Below are 23,866 nucleotides of genomic sequence, written 5' to 3' on the forward strand. Positions count from 1 at the left end.
GCCGTATTACACCAACGTCTGCTTCTGAATGTTTCCAGGACTCTCGGCTTGTTGGTCAAGCGCCTGGAGAGGGGAGGCAAGGCGGAGCAACATAGTCTGTTCCAGGAGAATGACTGCATCGTACGCATTAATAATGGAGACCTGCGAAACATCCGCTTCGAACAGTAAGACGCCTGTACCTACCGACCGGGACCACTGGTCCTGAGCCCCCCTCCACTCCCTGCCAGCCCTCCTCTGCTCCTCTCCCTTACTCTCCACTGCCATGTCTTCTAACCAAAGCATGGCCTCTGCTGCTGTCTGTTGCTAAGCTAACCCCATTCTTGTTTGATGATTCCTAGGTCGTTCCTACTGTAGGATCATGGTAATATGGAGGCTGCCTGCCATTCCTCTCAGCCTCGTTCCTCTCCATACTTGCAATCCTTTCTAAACCTCCATGTATTTAGCAGCTCCATCTGTTGCTACTAGATGCTAACATCTTCCTATTAGACTCCTAGATCAAACCTACCTCTGCTCTACTTGCTTGGCTTCTGACTTTCAGGGCATCCCCGGCTTTGATCTGTCTCTCCCTCAGCTCCTCAGTCTGAGCAGATCCTAACAGCCTAGCTAACTGCTGCTGCCTCCCATTGTTCACTGCTGCAGATACTGTTCCATAGAAATAGACTGAGGGCTTCCTGCTTCATTCCTATTTTATACAGTTAAAATGGCTGCCAGGCCACCCATTATGGAGTCATTGACTTGAATGGGGGAGGCCATTCTATTCATTCTAGTTCTGTTGTACGCTGCTTGCGTGCCATTCTAGAATCCAGCTAAAGCTTTTGAATGCAATCTTACATTCCTCATCATGCTTTATGTAATGTGCTTTTCAGAAGCATAAGCACTGGTGTACTGTGAAAAATCAGCTGTCATTTGTTTTGTGTGCACACTTACACATTCACAATAACCTATGGCTATAGTGTAGCCTAGCGGTTGAACAGGATTCCCATGTGATTCTGGGAGGAATGGGAGTGAAGTTCTAGGGTCCAGTTCAGGACAGGAACAACAGTCTACAGCCCTCAAACGCAACTGGACCTCAGTCAGTTCCACTGCATTTTTTCCCTTTGTTCTACCTTAATCAGGGACTGATTTAGACCTGGGACACCAGGTGGGTGCAATGAATTATCAGGTAGAGCAGAAAACCATCAGGCTCCGGATGTCTTAGGGTAAGAGTTGAGTACCCCTGGTCTACAAGAATAGTTAAAAACTGAGTTTTATTATATTTTTGGGGGGGCGGAAATGTCATGTGGAGTGTTGCACGAAAACGACTGTAGGCTAGGCCTAATATGGTTTACGTAATAAAAAATAAATGGTCATTTCCCGCCTCCCCCTTCCGCCGGGGTCACTCCCGTAGTATTGCATTGCTGCGGTTTAATCAAATGGGCTACCAGCTGGAGAGTGGGACAAGCAGCATTGCTGACCTACTCATTTTACCATCAAGCCCAATTGTTTACATATTTAACTATACCCGTGCCATCTGAGGTGAAGAGTGACATAAAAATAGATCACCTGTGTGGCAGTACTGCATAAGTCTATTTTCAAATGTTCACATTGGGAATTTTCATGTGTGCAGTGCTCAGTTGTAGGCTACAGATTTGTGCTGTTATGTGCAAACCATACCTGCTGGGGGGTCTGCCCTCATCCTTCAGCCTTAATCAATATACATTTAGGTCATTTAGAATACGTTCTTATCCAGAGCAGCTTAGGCCTACAGTCAAATCAAACTTTACAGTGCAGTTCAAGATTAGTTACAAAATATTTACCAAATAAACTAAAGTACATTTTTTTTGAAAAAGTAACACAATAACATAACAATCCTGAGGCAATATACAGGGGATACCGAGTCAGTGTGGGGGGGGGTACAGGTTAGTTGAGGTAATTTGTACATGTAGGTAGGGATGAAGTGACTATGCATAGATAAAAAAACAGCGAGAAGCAGCAGTGTACAAAAAAAATGGGGGGGTGGGGGTGTTGTTGTCAACTTAATAGTCCAGTGGCCATTTTTATTAATTGTTTAGCAGTCTTATGGCTATGGGGTAGAAGCTGATCAGGAGCGTTTTGGTCCTAGTCTTGGCGCTCCGGTACTGCTTGCCGTGCGGTAGCAGAGTTAACAGTCTGACTTTGGTGCCTGAAGTCTCTGCCAATTTTATGGGCTTTCCTCTGACACCGCCTGGTATAGAGGTCCTGGATGGCAGGAAGCTTGGCCCCAGTGATGTACTGGGCCACACGCACTACCCTCTAGCGCCTTATGGTCAGATGCCGAGCAGTTGCCATACCAGGCGGTGATGCTCTCGATGGTGCAGCTGTAGAACTTTTTGAGAATCTGGGGACCCATGCCAAATCTTTTCAGTCTCCTGAGGGGGGAAAGGTTTTGTTGTGCCTTCTTCGCGACTGTCTTGGTGTGTTTGGGCCATGTTAGTTTGTTGGTGATGTGGACACAAAGGACCTTAACTCTTTACCCGCTCCACTCCAGCCCCGTCGATGTTAATTGGGGGGGGGTGTTCGGCCCTCCTTTTCCTGTAGTCCGTGATCAGCTCCTTTGTCTTGCTGATGTTGAGAGAGGTGTTGTTGTCCTGGTATCACACTGCCAGGTCTATGACCTCCCTATAGGCTGTCTCATTGTTGTCAGTGATCAGGCCTTCCACTGCTGTGTCATCAGCGAACTTAGTAATGGTGTTGGAGTCGTGCTTGGCCACGCAGTCGTGGGTGAACAGAGTAATGGAGGTGACTAAGCATGCACCCCTGAGGGGCCCTAGTGGTGAGGATCAGCATGGCAGATCTGTTGTTGCTACGCTTACCACCTTGGGGCAGACTGTCAGGAAGTCCAGGATCCAGTTGCAGAGGGATGTGTTTAGTCCCAGGGTCCTTAGCTTAGTGATGAGCTTTGTGGGCACTATGGTGCTGAACACTGACCTGTGTTCTCTCAGGGAGACACAAATGTCAGTGATGACACCAGTTGGGCCTAGCAACCGATATCGCAGAGCTGCTTCCCAATTTCAGCTATATCAATTTCCAGACAGGATGTAATAGGTTTCCCAACCCAGGTTACTTACTGGTGTTGAATTAAATATATCAAAACAGACAGGGTTTTCACACATGCTAAATGTCAGAAAGGCTTCTCCATTATATTTTTGAGGAACTGGTGGGAGGGCTATATCATTAGAGGTTGATGACATGGGAGTGAACATTCATTATTGTTCTGTCATTGTTGGTAATGGGCTTATAAGTACACATTTCACTGTAAGGTTGTAATACACCTGTTGTATTCGGCGCTTGTGGCAAAATTACATTTGATTTGGGAATATTATTAGTGGCTGGGAATAAGGCTAGGAATTGCACGGTCGTTGGGAGTGGGGTAATGATGTTTGTTAATCTGTTTTGAGAGAGGAGTTGCCTGTGTGCATCCCATATGGCAACCTATTCCCAATGTAGCACTCATTTTGATCAGAGCCCTAAAGTCCCTGGTGAAAAGTATAGCGCTATATAGGGAATAGGTGGCATTTGGGACATATCCGAGATGTCTAGCAAAGTCGGCTTTAATCTACTGTAACAGGTGTGGCTAACAAGACTACTGCCATGGCAAGATTACACTAAATAGATGGTTTCAGTTCATATCTACACTACCTAATGTTGAAGGGGTTTAAAATGATTTTTCTCCAAACGTGCTTCAGAAACCCCATTCCTTTCATCTGAGCCATATGAGGGATTACATGATAAAACTGGCAAGCCTATTCTAAAGCTATACATTCTTACTCTCTACAAGCTTTAACCACTGTGCTGTGCAGGTGCCCTACCAGCAGGGTTGATAACCACAACTAATGTAGTGTGTAATGTGTGCTTGAGTCATAAATTGTCAACAAATACTTTTTATTGAGCCCTACTTTCGACGAGGCCATTCAGGACAAACTCCTCCTGTTCCATTTGAGATGCAGACTATGTCGGATCCAACATCTGTGTTGAGTTGTTTTGCTTCTCCCTCCTTCCTGTCCTCAGAGCCCAGAACATGTTCCGCCAGGCCATGCGTTCACCAGTCATCATGTTCCATGTGGTTCCCAACCTGATGAAGGCCCAGTATGAGCAGCTGTCACACAGCGAGAGGAACCCCGACGTGGCCTACTCCTCTGGAAGCTTCAGCCCTGACTCCGTAGTCAGCGAGAGAGGCAGCACAACCTCAGGCCTGGACCACACCCCACAGGTCTCTCTACGTTTTGTATATTGTCTGTCGAGTGTCCAGAGTGCCGCAGCGGTCTAAGGCGGAGCATCTCAGTGCTACAGGCATCACTACAGACCCTGGTTTGATCCCGGGCTGTATCACAGCCGTCCGTGATCGGAGTCCCATAGGGTGGTGCACAATTGGCCCAGCGCAGTCCGGGTTACGAGGGTCTGTCGTTGCTTGTATGATGCAAGGCAAATTTCTTTCAAAACTGATAATGAAATGCTGTTTTATCTTATATCATAGAGGATGTCCCGTGGTCCCCACCCTCACCAGCACCCCGAGCAGGGTGACGCCTACATCTCTCTACCTCACCCCCATGTGCTTGCCCATGGGGGCTCCATGGGCAAGCCCCCATTAGGCCACGCCCCTCCAGGCCGCACCCCCTCCCCTCACAGGGTGCTAAACTCCACCCCCACGGCGGGCTTCACCAAAAAGGTCGGCAGGAGACTGAACATCCAGCTGAAAAAAGGTCAGACGACACACATACACACCTAAAAAATCTGTGATTGGACCTTACAGAGAAAGCATTGATCTAATCCTCTCCAGCACATCTAATCTTGGCCAGGGGTCTAAGAAATTTGTCTTAAGGCGTCAGCATGCTTCAGTTCGGCTGGCGCCTAGCCGAACTCGGCTAACCAACGAGTGTACTCGTAGATTACCTTAAAAGACCATCGCTTTAAAAAAAAGCGCCAATAGTATACACTTCCTCAAAATAGTCCGAAATAATCTAAGATAACTCAAGATGTCTATTAATTTTGATGTTTTTGCCGTAGAAATATTAGTCACGCAATTTTACTTCTAACTAAGATGTTTGGTACAGTATTTTTCAATAGAAAAATGTGCATGAAAATGAGTTGTCTCGTTGAATGACAAAGATTTTATTGAAGAATCCCCTCTGTTGACCAATCACTGACGAAGGGACTTAGACTTTGGCTCCAAACTTCGGCTTCGCCTCCAGAAAATTTGTGTGTCCGAACAACTGAAAAACCTTGCTTAACTCCAAAACTAACAAAAACACTGCACCAAATACCCTAGTTTCAGACTCTTAATTATCCTTACACCTCTGAAGATTTAGCCACTTCCATGCCAGGCAGAAGAACTTTAATCTCCGAACACTCAAACTTGTTTTTCCACCGACTGATGGATAAGAGGAACCATGGGGTGTTCAGATCCTGACTGCACCTTTGTCTATCCTGAGACATACCATGTGGTTAACCTGACACTCACACCTCACCATTGTTACAGCCCCCCCCCCCCTCCACATTTGTTTGTCAAAAAATAACAGGTGTTCAAAGGTCAAATGATCAAATGCAACATCTCTAATGAAATGAAACATTAGAAAGAGTATACAAGATAAGCCAAGACGTACATTAAAAAAAAATCCCAAACTCTCTTCCAAAAAACAATTAATTAAATTAATTAATGGTATAAAGTGCAGTTTACCACGACTACAAAGACTGTAATTGTGGTAGTACCAGTTTCAAGTAGGCTGCTTTTTAGGCATTAGGCTACCTGAAGGTGAAACTATGAGAAATCAAGGGGCCTACTGTAGCATTTGGAATTTGACAATAAAGCTTTAGTTAATTTCTTAAATTATAGCAGTAGAAATCATTTAATTATTCATCGTTTGTATCATGCTTATATTTTTTTAAGTACTTTGCGTCGTACTGTGAAACTGCTTGAGGTGTTAGGATCCCTTTAATCAATGACGCCTTTGTTTTGATTATTTTATTAAGTGTGTTGTTATTTTAAATACACTTCAAATAAAGTTTGAATTGAAGTTTGATATTGGATCTTTAATTGACGATTGTAGGAGTATAGACTCCATAAACTAAATAGTCTGTCGTTCTTAAGACATTTTTAGAACTCTGTTATATGCCTGTTAAATAAGTGTTTGGCCTAAGTTACCTACTGAGCTGAACTGGGCCGTGATATGAGGACAATAGACAAGGTGTTAGGGGCTATTAGTGTAAATATTTAGTGTAACGATCCATGACCTTCCAGAGCCAACTAATCAAGACAGGTCAAGCTCTGACTTCTCAATACTGAGCTTCTACTTATCATTACAGGTATTTTGACTGACTTGTACACGCTTGGAAACGGGCCATTTTACTCAGTGTTACCTTCCCTCAGTCTAAGAATTTAGCCTCTTAGATTCTACAAATAAAATGCTGTGTTTAGGTCTGTGTGATGAGGTTGGATAAATAAATACTTGTTCTGTTTAGGAGGAACGCAGCAAATGGTTTGGGTGGAAATATATCATTATTACGGTAGCTTCCAAATAAACATATGCCAGTCTCATCTCATTGATTCATGAAGAGATGCACACTTCAGAATCATTCGATCTAGCCATAGACTTGAATAAAGATGGCCAAACGGCTTCACACTTTTCCCTGAAATGGTGGACAGAAAATGTGTTACATAAATTCCTAATGAAACACACTTCAGGGGTGTATGCAGTGACTGACAGCTGGACAGAGTTGGCACGGCACAGGCCTCTGCCATAGGAGACACACATGCCGGTCTCTGCCATAAGGACCAGGTGTGTGTGTCCGTGTTCCTGCCAGGTGTGGTGGGCAAGAGGGCTTGTTGCTAAGCAGCCACTCTGTCTGTGTAGTGTGCACTGTGTCAAAAGCAATGTTAAAGATAGAAGGGCCCAGTCCATATGGCACACCAGCACTGTGTTGGGATGTCTCCACTGTCCTGGACCCCTGGCCTAGAACCAAGCCAGAGTACTGAAAAGGCCCAGGCCAGAAATCGGGGATGCATCACAACCTTCACTCTATTCGCTATATTATAGTGGACTGGTCAAAATGAGTGCACTATATAAGGAGTACTGTAGGGTGCCATTTGAAAAGCAGCCTGTAACTCCCAACCTGGTTGATTCCTGTTAATAAGATCCCCACTGACCACATCCAGGTGTCTATCGTTCCATTTAGTAGGAGGACAACGTAAACGTAGCTCTGTTATCATCCACCAACTTCTGGAAGACATTTCTTCTCCTTCCATTCCTTGTTTGCTTTGGTTGAACGAGTACAGTAGTTGCAGATTAACATTAATTTATGGGACTTTGCCTGGCTTGTTATGTGTCGAGTGCAGACTAAACCTTATTTGGATGATAGATTTACTTGGTTAGTTTGCTTGCTAACTCCGACTCACTGGCCTCTTCACAAAACCCAAGCTGTAAGACAATCAATCTGGAATTAGCGCACGTCTTTCCTAATCAAGCTAATGTGTCTTCAAAGATCCTGTGTACCATGTGAAGCATAGCGATGGTTAAGCCATTTACTGGTAAGTGTAATACGTGCCCATACTGTGGTGGGAAGTTGATTGGCTTATTGACATGGAAGGGATTTAGAGTGTTCTGAAACAGAATCCTCTGAGCATTCTGGAATCCTCTGTTTGCGTTCTGCCTTGCTTGCATTACCGTACACAGCTCAGACTGTCAGACAGAGGGATTAGGCTGGGCAGACATTCTACTGAGACATTCTGAATGTGGTGGGAGAGAAGCGGTCCGATCCCCATCCTCTACACTCAGATTGAGTTGGTCTCATTAGGCCGGGAGGGTTCTGCAGGTTCAACACTGCGTCTTGTCTCAACATTCCCTACTAGTCGTCCAGATTCCTTCCCATGTTCCATTTTCCTCTTGGAATGCCTGTTTTGGTTTTCTATGGCCATTTGGACTATATGTTTTGTTGCTGTGTACGTCCTAGTGTACCTGTGATATGAAGGCAAGTTCAAATATAGGCCTTCTCGCACTTTTTCTCACACTTCCCTCAGGTCCGGAGGGTCTGGGTTTCAGCATCACATCGCGTGACGTCCCCATCGGCGGCTCGGCGCCCATCTACGTGAAGAACATCCTGCCCCGAGGAGCTGCCATCCAGGACGGACACCTCAAGGCCGGAGATAGGCTGCTGGAGGTGAGACCCGAGATGAAGGGAGTAGCGCTCACTGCCTGATCACCCTTCCTAGATCTCTGTTTGCGTTGGTTTATGTTGTGTTGGCATCATACAGTCTGCCACATAGACATGTTTAGGCTTTAAGGATCATATTCGTGATCTCAGTGGGGTTTAGCGGTCTCAAAATGAATGTGAATCTGTATGTTACTAATGGCCATTTGCCTTCCAGGTGAACAGAGTGGACCTGGTTGGGTTGACCCAGGAGGAGGTGGTCTGTCTGCTGAGGGCCACGCCCATGGGAGGGGCTGTGGGGCTTGTGGTGTTACGACAGGAGGAGACCTTCCTGCCCAGAGAAGTGGTATGTCTCTCTGCTCCCATATCACAGCAAACCCTACATCCCTACTCTCTAGGACCCTTAGAAAGTAGAGTCCCCATTTGTCATATGTCCCCTACTCTCAGGAAAGTATGTGTGTGTTAGTTTGTATGTATGTTGTTAGGTCCTCTGGTTGTATGTGTGTTGTTAGGTCCTGTGGTTGTATGTTGTTAGGTCCTGTGGTTGTATGTTGTTAGGCCCTGTGGTTGTATGTATGTTGTTAGGTCCTGTGGTTGTATGTATGTTGTTAATGCCCTGTGGTTGTATGTATGTTGTTAGGCCCTGTGGTTGTATGTATGTTGTTAGGCCCTGTGGTTGTATGTATGTTGTTAGGTCCTGTGGTTGTATGTATGTTGTTAATGCCCTGTGGTTGTATGTATGTTGTTAGGCCCTGTGGTTGTATGTATGTTGTTAGGCCCTGTGGTTGTATGTATGTTGTTAGGCCCTGTGGTTATATGTATGTTGTTAGGTCCTCTGGTTGTATGTGTGTTGTTAGGTCCTGTGGTTGTATGTTGTTAGGTCCTGTGGTTGTATGTGTTAGTATGTTGTTTGTGTGTCTTATACCCTGTCACAGATCTAGTTCATCTCCCAGTTCTCCAGTAAGTCTTGTTCTCCTAACACATGACCGTTCAGCGTGTTGATTGATTGTGCTGCTCTTTATCCTTGACTGCGGCCCAAATGACACCATATTCCCTGCATAGTGCACTACTTTTGACCAAAGCCCAAAAATCTTGGTCAAAAGGAGTGTGCTATAGGGAACAGGGTGCCAGTAGGCTGCCATTTGGGACGAAACCCCTGATCCAGTTATTCTCAGTGGGAACCTGTAGCGCTCAGCTCCCTCAGAACAGATTAGATGGATGGATGGATGGATGAGGGAACAGTCAGGCCAGGGACAGACTGAGAAATGCACGTTGTGTGAATTATCAATCAGATTGAGCAAGCAGCACCAACACACTCCAAACCAGTAGACCTGGGAGTAATGTTTCAGTGACATGAAATGGACCCCTATGCCCTATACTGCACTACTTTAGACCAGAGCCCAATGACACAGCCACGGTATGGTCTAGAGGGTGACGACACTGTTTGAGATTGAATCATGTAAACATTAACAGTCAAATGTAATGTACATATCATATACATATATTGTGTGTACATACATTCAAGGGGTTAATTTTTTTTAAATTGAAAGGTTTTATTGTTTCTTAAATAATACAATAATACAACACATTTGGACTTTTATTAGTGTCTGACGAGTTGGGCGGCAGCGTAGCCCAGTGGTTAGAGTGTTGGACTAGTAACCGAAAGGTTGCAAGATCGAATCCCCGAGCTGACAAGGTACAAATCTGTCGTTCTGCGCCTGAACAACTCACTGTTCCTAGGCTGTCATTGAAAATAAGATTTTGTTCTTAACTGACTTGCCTAGTTAAATAAAGGTTTAAAAAAAGAGTGTTAATGCTGGAGTTATTTGTGAGGACTAAGTCAGTTTATAGTCTCAAATGGCACGGTATTCCCTACATAGCGCACTACTTTTAACCAGAGGCACTATAAAGAGAATAGATTATCAATAGCTCCTATATTATCTCCCAACTCAACCGCCAGTGTCCTTAAACACCTGTCGAGTACTGAGCTGAGTTATTCCCCCTGTTGTCATAATAATGGGAAGTGGTTTTCTCCTCTCCATTAGTGGAGCCCAGTCTTCACCACCACCCAACAGCGGGTTCAATCAGCCTCACCACCCCCTGGCGATGAGTTACTACAACTGAAGACTCGCACACCATATTGGCTGGCTGTCACTCTGGGTCTATGACTGTTCATCAGAGCCTTATCGGGATCAATACTCATCCTCTGAATAGACCAGGTTTTTTTCACTCAATATGTAATATGCAGTGCACTACTTTTTACCTGGGCCCATAGTGCTCTGGTCAAAAGTAGTACACTATATAGGGGATAGGGTGCCCTTTTGGAACGCAGACTGGATCTATTCATCTGTCTGCTGCCGTCTCATCTGACACATGAAAGGAGAACCTCTTCTACCCCCAGGGTTAGGGTTAGTTAAATTACACATGAAAGGAGAACCTCTTCTACCCCCAGGGTTAGGGTTAGTTAAATTACACATGAAAGGAGAGAACCTCTTCTATCCCCAGGGTTAGGGTTAGTTAAATTACACATGAAAGGAGAACCTCTTCTACCCCCAGGGTTAGGGTTAGTTAAATTACACATGTACCTCCAGGGTTAGGGTTAGTTAAATTACACATGTAAGGAGAGAACCTCTTCTACCCCCAGGGTTAGGGTTAGTTAAATTACACATGAAAGGAGAGAACCTCTTCTACCTCCAGGGTTAGGGTTAGTTAAATTACACATGAAAGGAGAGAACCTCTTCTATCCCCAGGGTTAGGGTTAGTTAAATTACACATGAAAGGAGAGCACCTCTTCTACCCCCAGGGTTAGGGTTAGTTATATTACACTGGGGAAAGAGAACCTCTTCTACCCCCCAGGGTTAGGTTTAGTTAAATTACACATGAAAGGAGAGAACCTCTTCTACCTCCAGGGTTAGGGTTAGTTAAATTACACATGAAAGGAGAGAACCTCTTCTATCCCCAGGGTTAGGGTTAGTTAAATTACACATGAAAGGAGAGAACCTCTTCTACCCCCAGGGTTAGGGTTAGTTAAATTACACATGAAAGGAGAACCTCTTCTACCCCCAGGGTTAGGGTTAGTTAAATTACACATGAAAGGAGAGAACCTCTTCTACCCCCAGGGTTAGGGTTAGTTAAATTACACATGAAAGGAGAACCTCTTCTACCCCCAGGGTTAGGGTTAGTTAAATTACTCATGAAAGGAGAGAACCTCTTCTACCCCCAGGGTTAGGGTTAGTTAAATTACACATGAAAGGAGAGAACCTCTTCTACCCCCAGGGTTAGGGTTAGTTAAATTACACATGAAAGGAGAGAACCTCTTCTATCCCCAGGGTTAGGGTTAGTTAAATTACACATGAAAGGAGAACCTCTTCTACCTCCAGGGTTAGGGTTAGTTAAATTACACATGAAAGGAGAGAACCTCTTCTACCCCCAGGGTTAGGGTTAGTTAAATTACTCATGAAAGGAGAGAACCTCTTCTACCCCCAGGGTTAGGGTTAGTTAAATTACACATGAAAGGAGAGAACCTCTTCTACCCCCAGGGTTAGGGTTAGTTATATTACACTGGGGAAAGAGAACCTCTTCTACCCCCAGGGTTAGGGTTAGTTAAATTACACATGAAAGGAGAGAACCTCTTCTACCCCCCAGGGTTAGGGTTAGTTAAATTACACATTGGAGAGAGAACCTCCTCTACCTCCAGGGTTAGGGTTAGTTAAATTACACATGGGAGAGAGAACCTCTTCTACCCCCAGGGTTAGGGTTAGTTAAATTACACATGAAAGGAGAGAACCTCTTCTACCCCCCAGGGTTAGGGTTAGTTAAATTACACATTGGAGAGAGAACCTCTTCTACCTCCAGGGTGAACATAGGCCTGGTTCTTCTTACTTTGTAGTTGTGGGATAGAGCGCTGGAGCAGGTCATTCCTCACTCTAGGCAATGATTACTGATATAATGATATCTATAGAGGGCCTGTAGTGGTGCGTGTAGATGTGCAGTTTGCTAAAGAAATGCTTTCTCTATTGGTATGTGAAACACGTGTTACTGGTACCACTGTACAGTGTACAGTCCAGATAAATGCATGTTACTGTAGATACATGGATCATTATTAGACATTTTAGTTTTCACTGCTGTTCATTTTCTCCAGTGGTATTCATATGAGCCTGGAGGTCCAGAACACTGCTGTTTTTCTCTTCTACCTGATGTTTAATTGCACCCACCTGGTGTCCCAGGTCTAAACCAGTCGTTGATTAGAGAGGAAGAATGAAACTCAGCAGTGGAACTTGTTTCAAGGTCCAGATAGGAGTTTGCCTGATGTACACTGTAGATGCTGTAGGGGCGGCAGGGTAGCCTAGTGGTTAGAGCATTGGACTAGTAAGGTTGCAAGTTCAAATCCCCGAGCTGACAAGGTACAAAATCTGTCGTTCTGCCCCTGAACAGGCAGTTAACCCACTGTTCCTAGGCCGTCATTGAAAATAAGAATTTGTTCTTAACTGACTTGCCTAGTAAAATAAAGGTAAATTTTTTTTTTAAAAGCTCCTCCCTCAGTTAGATTTGATGTACAGTGTTGCTGCAAACATCTGTCATTGACTACAGTTATTCTATCCCCTGTCTCCCCTAGAATGCAGAACCCCAGATGCAAAGCCCCAGAGATTTGGTAAGTCACCTAAACCTGTCGCCTGCACTACACAGTGGAGGCTGGTGAGGGTAGAATGGCTGGAATGGCACCAAACATTTGATTCTTTTCCAGCCATTAGAATGAACCAGTCCTCTGATTTAAAGTGTTACCACTGTCCCGGGCCCACCCACCCCTGGCTGCCGCTGCTCAGCACCTTGCCTGGGTCCTGCAGTATGTTAGGAGCTAGCCTGCAACATTGCCAATTAGGGCTGCACGATTATCCACATTTTTATTCAAATTGAGATGCACAATGTCCATATCGGAAGTGGCTGTGATATTTTGAACCGCCATTGTAACGTACTTTCCATTCTTTTCTTTTTCAGTTTTGATTTATTACTCAAGTTGACAGTGTTCTCTACTCAGTCTTTCCTCTTTAGGCAGCATCACAATCCCTCCGCCCCCTGTCACTCAAGCAGGCAGTTCCTCATGCTCCAGATTCACTCAGCAGGCAGTTCCTCATGCTCCAGATTCACTCAGCAGGCAGTTCCTCATGCTCCAGATTCACTCAGCAGGCAGTTCCTCATGCTCCAGATTCACTCAGCAGGCAGTTCCTCATGCTCCAGATTCACTCAGCAGGCAGTTCCTCATGCTCCAGATTCACTCAGCAGGCAGTTCCTCATGCTCCAGATTCACTCAGCAGGCAGTTCCTCATGCTCCAGATTCACTCAGCAGGCAGTTCCTCATGCTCCAGATTCACTCAGCAGGCAGTTCCTCATGCTCCAGATTCACTCAGCAGGCAGTTCCTCATGCTCCAGATTCACTCAGCAGGCAGTTCCTCATGCTCCAGATTCACTCAGCAGGCAGTTCCTCATGCTCCAGATTCACTCAGCAGGCAGTTCCTCATGCTCCAGATTCACTCAGCAGGCAGTTCCTCATGCTCCAGATTCACTCAGCATGCATTGACCAAAAAGCAGCATGCAGTCAATAGATTCCTAACTTGAACTATGCAGCTTTCCACTTTGCTTCTTAATATAAATCCACATTTTCTACATGATACAATTTGTTTGTGTATCTTGCTCTCTGCCAAACTCTAGATCATTCTATTTCTATAATTCCAACAGGTGTTTTGATCTATGATCACAAATGAAATCGCAATATTTGGTACAAAAATTTTAATAATATTTTTTGCCGATATCACGCAGCCCTACTACCTATGTTTGAGTAAAGGGGCACCCAGTACATCACTGGGGCTGAGCTCCCTGCCATCCAGGACCTCTGTACCAAGCAGTGTCTGAGGAAGGCCCTAAAAATTGTCAGACTCCAGCCATCCAAGTCAAAGACTGTTGTCTTTGCTACTGTACGGGAAGTGGTACCGATGCACTAAGTCCAGAACCTTCTACCCCCCAAGCCATAATACCGCCAAATAGTTCATCCAGGTAGCTATTTGGTTAACTATTTAACTATCTGCATTGACCCTTTTTGCACTAACTCTTTTGTCTCATCACACATGCTGCTGTTACTGTTTATTATCTATCCTCTTGCCTAGTCACTTTATCCCTACCTATATGTACATATCTACCTTAATTACCTCATACCCCTCCACATCGACTCGGAACTGTTACCCTGTGTATATAGCCAAGTTATCGTTGCTCATTAGCTGTGTTTGAATACCCATACCAACCAACATACTGCGCTCTGGATAACATACAGTATATACTCAATTTCCGTCACAAATAGAACGGTTAGTATGAGTGTATCTGAACACAGCTATTGTGTATTTATTCCTTATGATTTCTCTATTTTTCTCTTTGCATTGTTGAGAAGAACTGTGGTTGTTTACGAAGCATGTGGCAAATACTGATTTATTGGTTTCGAACCCATTCAATGTTACTGGGGTAACACCTACCTGTCCCATGTCAAAGAAAGGCTTAACATGCTGCCGATGCTCATCTGAATTAGAGGGGTAGCCCTACAATAGAGGGGTACTTTGGTATTTTGGCTATTTCTTTATCTACTTCCCCGGAGTCAGAAGAACTCATGGATACCATTTTTGTGTCTCTGCGTTCAGTTTGAGGGAAGTTAGAGGTAGTTTGAGCCAATGCTAACTAACATTAGGCTTCCAGTCATTGCGCTGTGTTGGTCCTCCCTTTGCTGCTATAACAGCCTCCACTCTTCTGGGTAGGCTTTCCAATAGATGTTGGAACATTGCTGCGGTGACTTGCTTCCGTTCAGCCATGAAAATTAGTGAGGTCATGCACTGATGTTGGGCAATTAGGCCTGGCTCGCAGTCAGCGTTCCATTTCATCAGAAAGGTGTTCGTTGGGGTTGAGGTCAGGGCTCTGTGCAGGCCAGCCAAGTTCTTCCACGCTGATCTCGACAAACTACTTCTGTATGAACCCTGTTTTGTGCACAGGGGCATTGTCATGCTGAAACCGGAAAGAGCCTTCCCCAAACTTTTGCCACAAAGTTGGAAGCACAGAATTGTCTAAATTCTAGAATGTCATTGTATGCTGTATCATTCAGATTTCCCTTCACTGGAACTAAGGGGCCTAGCCCAAACTATGAAAAAACAGCCCCAGACCATTATTCCTCCTCCACCAAACGTTAGGGCAGGTAGAGTTTTCATGGCATCCGCCAAACCCAGATTCGTCTGTCAGACTGCCAGGTGGTGAAGTGTGATTCATCACTCCAGAGAATGCGTTTCCACTGCTCCAGAGTCCAATGGCAGCGAGCTTTACACCACTCTAACCGACGCATGGTTATCTAAGGCTTGTGTGTGGCTGCTCGGCCATGGAAACCCATTTCATGAAGCTCACGGCAAACTTATTGTGCTGACGTTGCTTCCAGAGGTGGTTTGGGTGTTGCAACCGAGGACAGACGATTTTTACGTGCTTCAGTGGTCTCGTTCTGTGTGCTTGTGTGGCCTACCACTTTTTGACTGAGCCATTGTTTCTCCTAGACGTTTCCACTTCACAATAACAGCACTTACAGTTGACCGGGACAGCTCTAGCAGGGTAGAAATTTGACGAAGTTACTTGTTGGAAAGGTGGCATCCTATGACGCTGGTGCCACATTGAAAGTCACTGAGCTCTTCAGTAAGGCCATTGTACAGCCAATATTTGTTTATGGCGATTGCATGGCTGTGTGCTCTATTTGCATGGCTGTGTGCTCTATTTCTACTTGTCAGCAAAGGTGTGGCTGAAGTAGCTGAATCTGTTTGTGTGTACACACACACACCTACTAGTGTACCATAGAGTCTAGTCATTGCGCTAATACTAGTTAGCATCTTCCTTCAAAATGAAAACAGAGACAAACATTTTTTCTCCCAACACTATACACGTCACTTCTTATCCAGTTCAGATTGTCCTCTGCTTTGCTGTTTGTGACGTGGTAGGTAGTTTCAGGTTTGTAAATATTGAGTCAACCATCGTCAACATTTTATTATTGATGATGGTATGAAATGCAGCCCACAGACAAATGCAATTAACTTTATTGCACAATGTCCATAAATTCTCCATGTCCTCCAATTGTGCACTGATTGGAAAAAAATGTAATTCATTCAAGAGTTCAGTAGGGTTCTATAGAGGGGGATGTATTTTCACTACTTAAATAATTGGCTCAGTGAATGAAATGATTCAGTGGCATTAACAACCTGGCCAACTCGTCATTTTACCAATCTGGGAGGCAAAGTCATTAAAGAGTTCAATAATTCAGCAGTGTATTTCAGATGGAATCAATGCATTAGAATATACTTTGTTTTGAAATAGATCCATGATTAACTATACTGTATCAGTCAGCCATTCAGTAGCGTTATTTATACATTTGGTGCTTCTATGACCATTTCAGTTCGTTCCTCAATCCATACGCCTTGGTTGGAGAGCGAGGTAGCAGTCTAGAGTGGTAGTTCCATGTTCCCTGTGCTCCTGTGATACCTGACCGCTGCCTGCATTCATGGTTCTTATCATAAGCGTGGTCTGTGGCCAATTGAAGAACAGTCTTGGTTATGATCCCCGCTGGCATATCGAACCAATCTTGCCTTCATCTGACTGATAATCTAAGTATAGGTTTAGTTCAGGGGGGTCCTTCTCCAGTAAACCTGTCATACCAGGACCAGGAGATGTGTAACCAGGAGATGTAGAATTTTCTTATGTGGAAACGGCCCAGTTGTGTGATTTTCCTCAGTAACATTTTACTTGAAGTTATCGTGGTGCCTAGATGAGACCCAATCCAGAGTGGGAGGCACCTTGGATCTCAAAGCAATCTCTTTCCTGTGGGATTTTACAAGCCCTCGTCAATGAATCCCCTTCTCTCCTTCCTGGCATGTTCCTACCACAATGTGAACCTACGCGTTATACACCTTGGACTCATAGCAAGCTCTCTTTCGCTCTCTTTCTCGTTCGTTCTCTCTTCTCTTTCTCTCTACTTCCCGAAATATAACCTCCATCTATTTCCCTCTCTCCCCTTCCCGACATATAACCTCCATCTATTTCTCTCTCTCCCCTTCCCGACATATAACCTCCATCTATTTCTCTCTCTCCCCTTCCCGACATATAACCTCCATCTATTTCTCTCTCTCCCCTTCCCGACATATAACCTCCATCTATTTCTCTCTCTCCCCTTCCCGACATATAACCTCCATCTATTTCTCTCTCTCCCCTTCCCGACATATAACCTCCATCTATTTCTCTCTCTCCCCTTCCCGACATATAACCTCCATCTATTTCTCTCTCTCCCTTCCCGACATATAACCTCCATCTATTTCTCTCTCTCCCCTTCCCGACATATAACCTCCATCTATTTCTCTCTCTCCCCTTCCCGACATATAACCTCCATCTATTTCTCTCTCTCCCCTTCCCGACATATAACCTCCATCTATTTCTCTCTCTCCCCTTCCCGACATATAACCTCCATCTATTTCTCTCTCTCCCCTTCCCGACATATAACCTCCATCTATTTCTCTCTCTCCCCTTCCCGACATATAACCTCCATCTATTTCTCTCTCTCCCCTTCCCGACATATAACCTCCATCTATTTCTCTCTCTCCCCTTCCCGACATATAACCTCCATCTATTTCTCTCTCTCCCCTTCCCGACATATAACCTCCATCTATTTCTCTCTCCCCTTCCCGACATATAACCTCCATCTATTTCTCTCTCTCCCCTTCCCGACATATTGCATTACCATTTCATTCTCTTTTTCTCTCTATCTACTTCTCTTTTTCTCTATATCTACTTCTCTTTTTCTCTCTATCTACTTCTCTTTTTCCTGCTCTTTCTCCTTCCGACATACTGTAAGACCTTCTCATTTTCTCTCTCGCTTTTTCTCCTTTCTTCCTTTCTCTCTCCTTCCCAACATTCTCTCCATCTTTCTTTCTCTATATTTTTCTTTCTATCTCTCCTTCCCGACATTCTCTCCATCTTTCTTTCTATATATTTTTCTTTCTATCTCTCCTTCCCAACATTCTCTGCATCTTTCTTTCTCTCCTTCCCAACATATTCTCTCCATCTTTCTTTCTATATATTTTTATTTCTATCTCTCCTCCCTGACATATGTATTATCTCCATTTCATTCTTTCTCTCAATCTCTCCTTTTTCTATCTTTTCACTCTTTCCTTCCCAACATTCCATTCCCTCCATCTCTTTCTCGACTCTTTCTCTTTGCTCACTCTCTCTTTCGCTCTCCTTCCCGAAGTTGTCTTTCTATATTTCTCTCTCTCCTTCCCGACAGAGTTAACTCCATCTCATTCTCTCTCTCATTTCTATTTTTCTCTCTCTCCTTCCTGACATTCCCTTCATCTTTTTCTTTCTCTCTCTCCTTCCTGACATTCCCTTTATCTTTTTCTTTCTCTCTCTCCTTCCTGACATCCCTTCATCTTTTTCTTTCTCTCTCTCCTTCCTGACATTCCCTTCATCTTTTTCTTTATCTCTCTCCTTCCTGACATCCCTTCATCTTTTTCTTTCTCTCTCTCCTTCCTGACATCCCTTCATCTTTTTCTTTCTCTCTCTCCTTCCTGACATCCCTTCATCTTTTTCTTTATCTCTCTCCTTCCTGACATCCCTTCATCTTTTTCTTTCTCTCTCTCCTTCCTGACATCCCTTCATCTTTTTCTTTCTCTCTCTCCTTCCTGACATTCCCTTCATCTTTTTCTTTCTCTCTCTCCTTCCTGACATCCCTTCATCTTTTTCTTTCGCTCTCTCCTTCCTGACACGTTCCCTTCATCTTTCTTTCTCTCTCTCTCCTTCCCAACACGTTCCCTTCATCTCTTTCTCTCGTGTATGAATTTACAAGCCTTGCCAATGAATCCTTTTCTTCTCTCCTTCCCAGCATATTCCCTCCATAATGGGCTCAATTATAAACAGCAGATGTTATCTATTGTTTGAGGCTTTGTTCCACATGACTCTCAACAACACATGAACTTGACTGTTCTGTTGTGGTGCCAGGCAAGACAGCAAGCAGCACTAAGGCTCTTATACCAGTACAGCCAGAATATCTTTGTGTCTCAAATGGCACCATGGTCTCTATATAAAGCACTACTTATGGTCAGAAGCAGTGCACTCAGGGCTCTGAATTAGAACATTTCATTGGTAGCACTGGTGCATTACATAGGGAACAGGTCAAACACAACAGGAAACATCACATAGACCCTCCACAACAAGTGAATCAGAACTTTGCCAACATTAATCATCGTGTAATTGTTGGTAGTAATAGGTTATTTATCTTTGAGGCAGGAAGGGTGTTAGCCTCAGGACACAATGGGGACAGTTGTCACACATGGAATGTGTTGCAAATGGCACCCTATTTCCTAGAGAATATGCTGGCATTTGGTACTGGGCCTTGGTTTACAGTTGACTTGATGCTGCTGCACTTCTAGCATGTTTGGCGCTGTTGCTTGAGGGGCGTTGGCAGTACCATGGCATATTGGGCCTGTGGTGAATTCTGGGAGGTGTATGGGATGTAACCGTGGGTCTTACCGAGTGACGCTGGAGGAAGGGAACAGTGAGGGAGGCCGTGGTGGCCGACTGAGGTAACCGCCCCCAACACTGTCTGTGTCCCAAATGGAACCCTATTCCCTTTAAAGTCCATTACTTTTGACCAGGGCATAGGGCTCTGGTCTAAAATAGTGCACTATAAAGGGAATAGTGTGCCATTTGGGGGACAGTCTGGATCAATCTGGTACCATGAAGCAATCAAGTAACACTGTTTGGCCTGTTGTGCAGACTAAATGAAGGTCGATTGAGCAGTTCATTGGGAATGCCTAAGTAAAGTGAGTAGCTATGTGACCCTGAGTACAGATTACAGGTCACATTACCGTCTGTCACTCTGTACTGATGATTGATGAAGTTACTGCCTTTCACCTACCATCGCAGAGCAACACAACATAATTATTTAATATACATAAACTCAACAAAAAAATAAATGTCCCTTTTTCAGGACCCTGTCTTTCAAAGATCATTCGTAAAAATCCAAATAACTTCACAGATCTTCATTGTAAAGGGTTTAAACACTGTTTCCCATGCTTGTTCAATGAATCATAAAAAATTAATGAACATGCACCTGTGGAACAGTCATTAAGACACTAACAGTTTACAGATTAAATTAAGGTCACAGTTGTGAAAATTTAGGACACTAAGAGGCCTTTCTACTGACTCAAACACCAAAAGAAAGATGCTCAGGGTCCCTGCTCATCGGTGCAGGTGTCTTGGTGGAAGAGTGGGGCAACATCTCGCAGCAAGAACTGACAAATCTGGTGCAGTCCAAGAGGAGGAGATGCACTGCAGTACTTAATGCAGCTGGTGGCCACACCAGATACTGTTACTTTTGATTACCCCCCCCCCCCCTTTGTTCAGGGACACATTATCCCATTTCTGTTAGCCACATGTCTGTGGGAGTTGTTGAATCTTATGTTCCTACAAATATTTACACGTTAAGTTTGCTGAAAATAAACGCAGTTGACAGCTAGAGGACATTTCTTTTTTTGCTGAGTTTATATACTGTATATGCCATTAAGCAAATGCTTTTATCCAAAGTGACTTAGTCATGCATGCATTCATTTTTGCGTTGGGTGGCCCCAGCAGGAATCAAACCCACCACGCTTGGCGTTCCAAGTGCCATGCTCTACCAACTGAGCCACACAGGACCACTGATCTCATACAGTACAGTAGTACCAATCCATTGCTTATTATATCCATAGTGGTTTATATTGTCGCAAACTTCGTTACAGAAAATTACAACAAGTTGAAATTGAAAAACCATCAGTGGCAGTTACCATGTAATGTCATGGCAAGCCACATTGATCTATGATCACACACACATTCCCTCTCCCCCGACTCAGTAAGTCATCTCTGATAAAGCATTAACAATAGAATGCAGTTCAGTGCAATTAATTACTGTTGTGGCTCTTTCCGTCTTTCCCCCTCTCTCACACATAGTGCTATTTGTTCCGCGGTGCAGATGCAGCTGCATTCATGTCTCTCGTGTGTGAATGTATGTGGGGGTGGGGGGGGGGGGGTGCATTAGAGGTTGGACCGATTTCAAGTTTTCATAACAATCGGAAATCCGTTTTTTAAAAATCTTTATTTAACTAGGCAAGTCTAGGCAAGTCAGTTAAGAACACTTTCTTATTTTCAATGACGGCCTTGTCATTTACAAAATAGCCTCCAGTACCCTACTCAACAAATTGGATGCAGTCTATCACAGTGCGCTCCGTTTTGTCACCAAAGCCCCAGATTACTGCACCTGTACATAGCCCACCTATAATTTAGCCCAAACAACTACCTCTTTCCCTACTGTATTTATGTTATTTATTTATTCTGCTCCTTTGCACCCCATTATTTGTATTTCTACTTTGCACATTCTTCCACTGCAAATCTATCATTCCAGTGTTTTACTTGCTGTATTGTATTTACTTTGCCACCATGGCCTTTTTTTTGCCTTTACCTCCCTTATCTCACCTCATTTGCTCACATCGTATATAGACTTGTTTATACTGTATTATTGACTGTATGTTTGTTTTACTCCATGTGCAACTCTGTGTCGTTGTATCTGTCGAACTGCTTTGCTTTATCTTGGCCAGGTCGCAATTGTAAATGAGAACTTGTTCTCAACTTGCCTATCTGGTTAAATAAAGGTGAAATAAAATCAAAATAAATTAAAAGGAACATTGGGTTAACTGCCTTGTTCAAGGGCAGAACGACAGATGTTTACCTTGTCAGCTCAGGGATTCAATCTTGCAACCTTACTAGTCCAACTCTCTTAACCACCTGCCTCACGAGGAGCCTGCCTGTTACGCGAATGCAGTAAGAAGCCAAGGTAAGTTGCTAGCTAGCATTAAACTTAATCAATCATAATCACTAGTTATAACTACACATGGTTGATGATATTACTAGTTTATCTAGCATGTCCTGCGTTGCATATAATCAATGCAGTGCACATTAGCGAAAAAGGACTGTCGTTGCTCCGTGTACCTAACCATAAACATCAATGCCTTTCTTAAAATCAATACACAGAAGTATATATTTTTAAACCTGCATATTTAGCTAAAAGAAATCCAGGTTAGCAGGCAATATTAACCAGGTGAAATTATGTCACTTCGCTTGCGTTTATTGCACGCAGAGTCAGGGTATATGCAACAGTTTGGGCCACATGGCTCATTGCGAACTAATTTGCCAGAATTTGAAGGAATTATGACATAACATTGAAGGTTGTGCAATGTGACAGGAATCTTTAGACTGATGGATGCCACCCGTTAGATAAAATACGTAACGGTTCCGTATTTCACTGAAAGAATAAATGTTTTGTTTTCGAGATGATAGTTTCCGGATTCGACCATATTAATGAATAATATGAAGGCTCGTATTTCTGTGTGTTATAATTAAGTCTGAATTGATAGAGCAGTCTGACTGAGCGATGGTGGACACCAGCAGGCTCATAAGAATTAATTCAAACAGCACTTTTGTGCTTTTTGCCAGCAGCTCTGCTGTTTATGAATTCAAGCCTTTCAACCCCCAAGATTAGGCTGGTGTAACGATGTGATGTGACATGGCAAGCTAGTTAGCGGGGTGCGCGCTAATAGCGTTTCAAACGTCACTCGCTCTGAGACATGGAGTAGTTGTTCTCCTTGCTCTGCATGGGTAACGCTGCTTCGAGGGGTGGCTGTTTTCATTGTGTTCCTGGTTGAGCCCAGGTAGGAGCGAGGAGAGGGACGAAAGCTATACTGTTACACTGGCAATACTAACGTGCCTATAAGAACATCCAATAGTCAAAGGTATATGAAATGCAAATGGTATAGAGAGAAATAGTCCTATAATTCCTATAATAACTAGCCTTAAACTTCTTACCTGGGAATATTGAAGACTCATGTTAAAAGGAACCACCAGCTTTCATATGTTCTCATGTTCTGAGCAAGGAACTTAAACGTTAGCTTTCTTACATGGCACATATTGCACTTTTACTTTCTTCTCCAACACTTTGTTTTTGCATTATTTAAACCAAAGTGAACATGTTTCATTATTTATTTGAGGCTAAATTGATTTTATTGATGTATTATATTAAGTTAAAATAAGTGTTCATTCAGTATTGTTGTAATTGTCATTATCACAAATACGTGTAAAAAATCGGCAGATTAATCGGTATCGGCTTTTTTTTGTTCTCCAATAATCGGTATCTGCAATGAAAAATCATAATCGGTCGACCTCTAGTATGGATGGCTGTGGAGTTTCGTTCTAATCTCATAATTCTAATCTCGTGGACCAACTTTTTAGGCCAACTGTTGTGTGTAATGCACCATCTGAGAGGTGGTGTGTGTTTAGGAGGATTTGGTAGGGACAGTTGCTATTTGTAGATATGTAAATATTGTAAATATGCATTAAAGATTTATTAAAAGACACATTACCTGCATGTTAGCATCACATAAGTCATTGAGAGGTGCTCCTTGTCTTTGCTCACAGTTCCACTGTGTTTAATCACTCACTGGCCCGCTCCATGTGGAGTCTGACTATGACTTCACTCCTGTGTAAGTGAGTGTGTGTAGTTTGTACTCCATGCTGTGAGTTTCTCTTAGTGCACACGCATGCAGGCACACACCTCCATGTCAGT

General features: G+C 43.8%; 1 protein-coding gene across 9 annotated transcripts in view; it reads left to right on the top strand.

Annotated features, from left to right (window-relative positions):
- Positions 1-23,866, top strand: part of LOC124041922 (partitioning defective 3 homolog) — a 246,588-nt gene that overhangs the window by 136,677 nt on the left and 86,045 nt on the right. For 7 of the 9 annotated variants that reach the window (XR_006840005.1, XM_046360093.1, XM_046360094.1 and 4 more), the window contains 6 exons: positions 39-164; positions 4,027-4,228; positions 4,493-4,718; positions 8,030-8,169; positions 8,378-8,506; positions 12,776-12,811. Coding sequence is in view for 8 of the 9 variants with exons in the window: in XM_046360093.1 (XP_046216049.1) it covers positions 39-164; positions 4,027-4,228; positions 4,493-4,718; positions 8,030-8,169; positions 8,378-8,506; positions 12,776-12,811 (859 nt within the window). In the remaining variant the exon portion in view is untranslated. The remainder of the gene's footprint in view (positions 1-38; positions 165-4,026; positions 4,229-4,492; positions 4,719-8,029; positions 8,170-8,377; positions 8,507-12,775; positions 12,812-23,866) is intronic. The other 2 variants (XM_046360098.1, XM_046360099.1) reach the window with 1 other exon arrangement.

This window comes from Oncorhynchus gorbuscha, linkage group LG08 (genome assembly GCF_021184085.1).
Source record: "Oncorhynchus gorbuscha isolate QuinsamMale2020 ecotype Even-year linkage group LG08, OgorEven_v1.0, whole genome shotgun sequence".
NCBI lineage: Eukaryota > Metazoa > Chordata > Actinopteri > Salmoniformes > Salmonidae > Oncorhynchus > Oncorhynchus gorbuscha.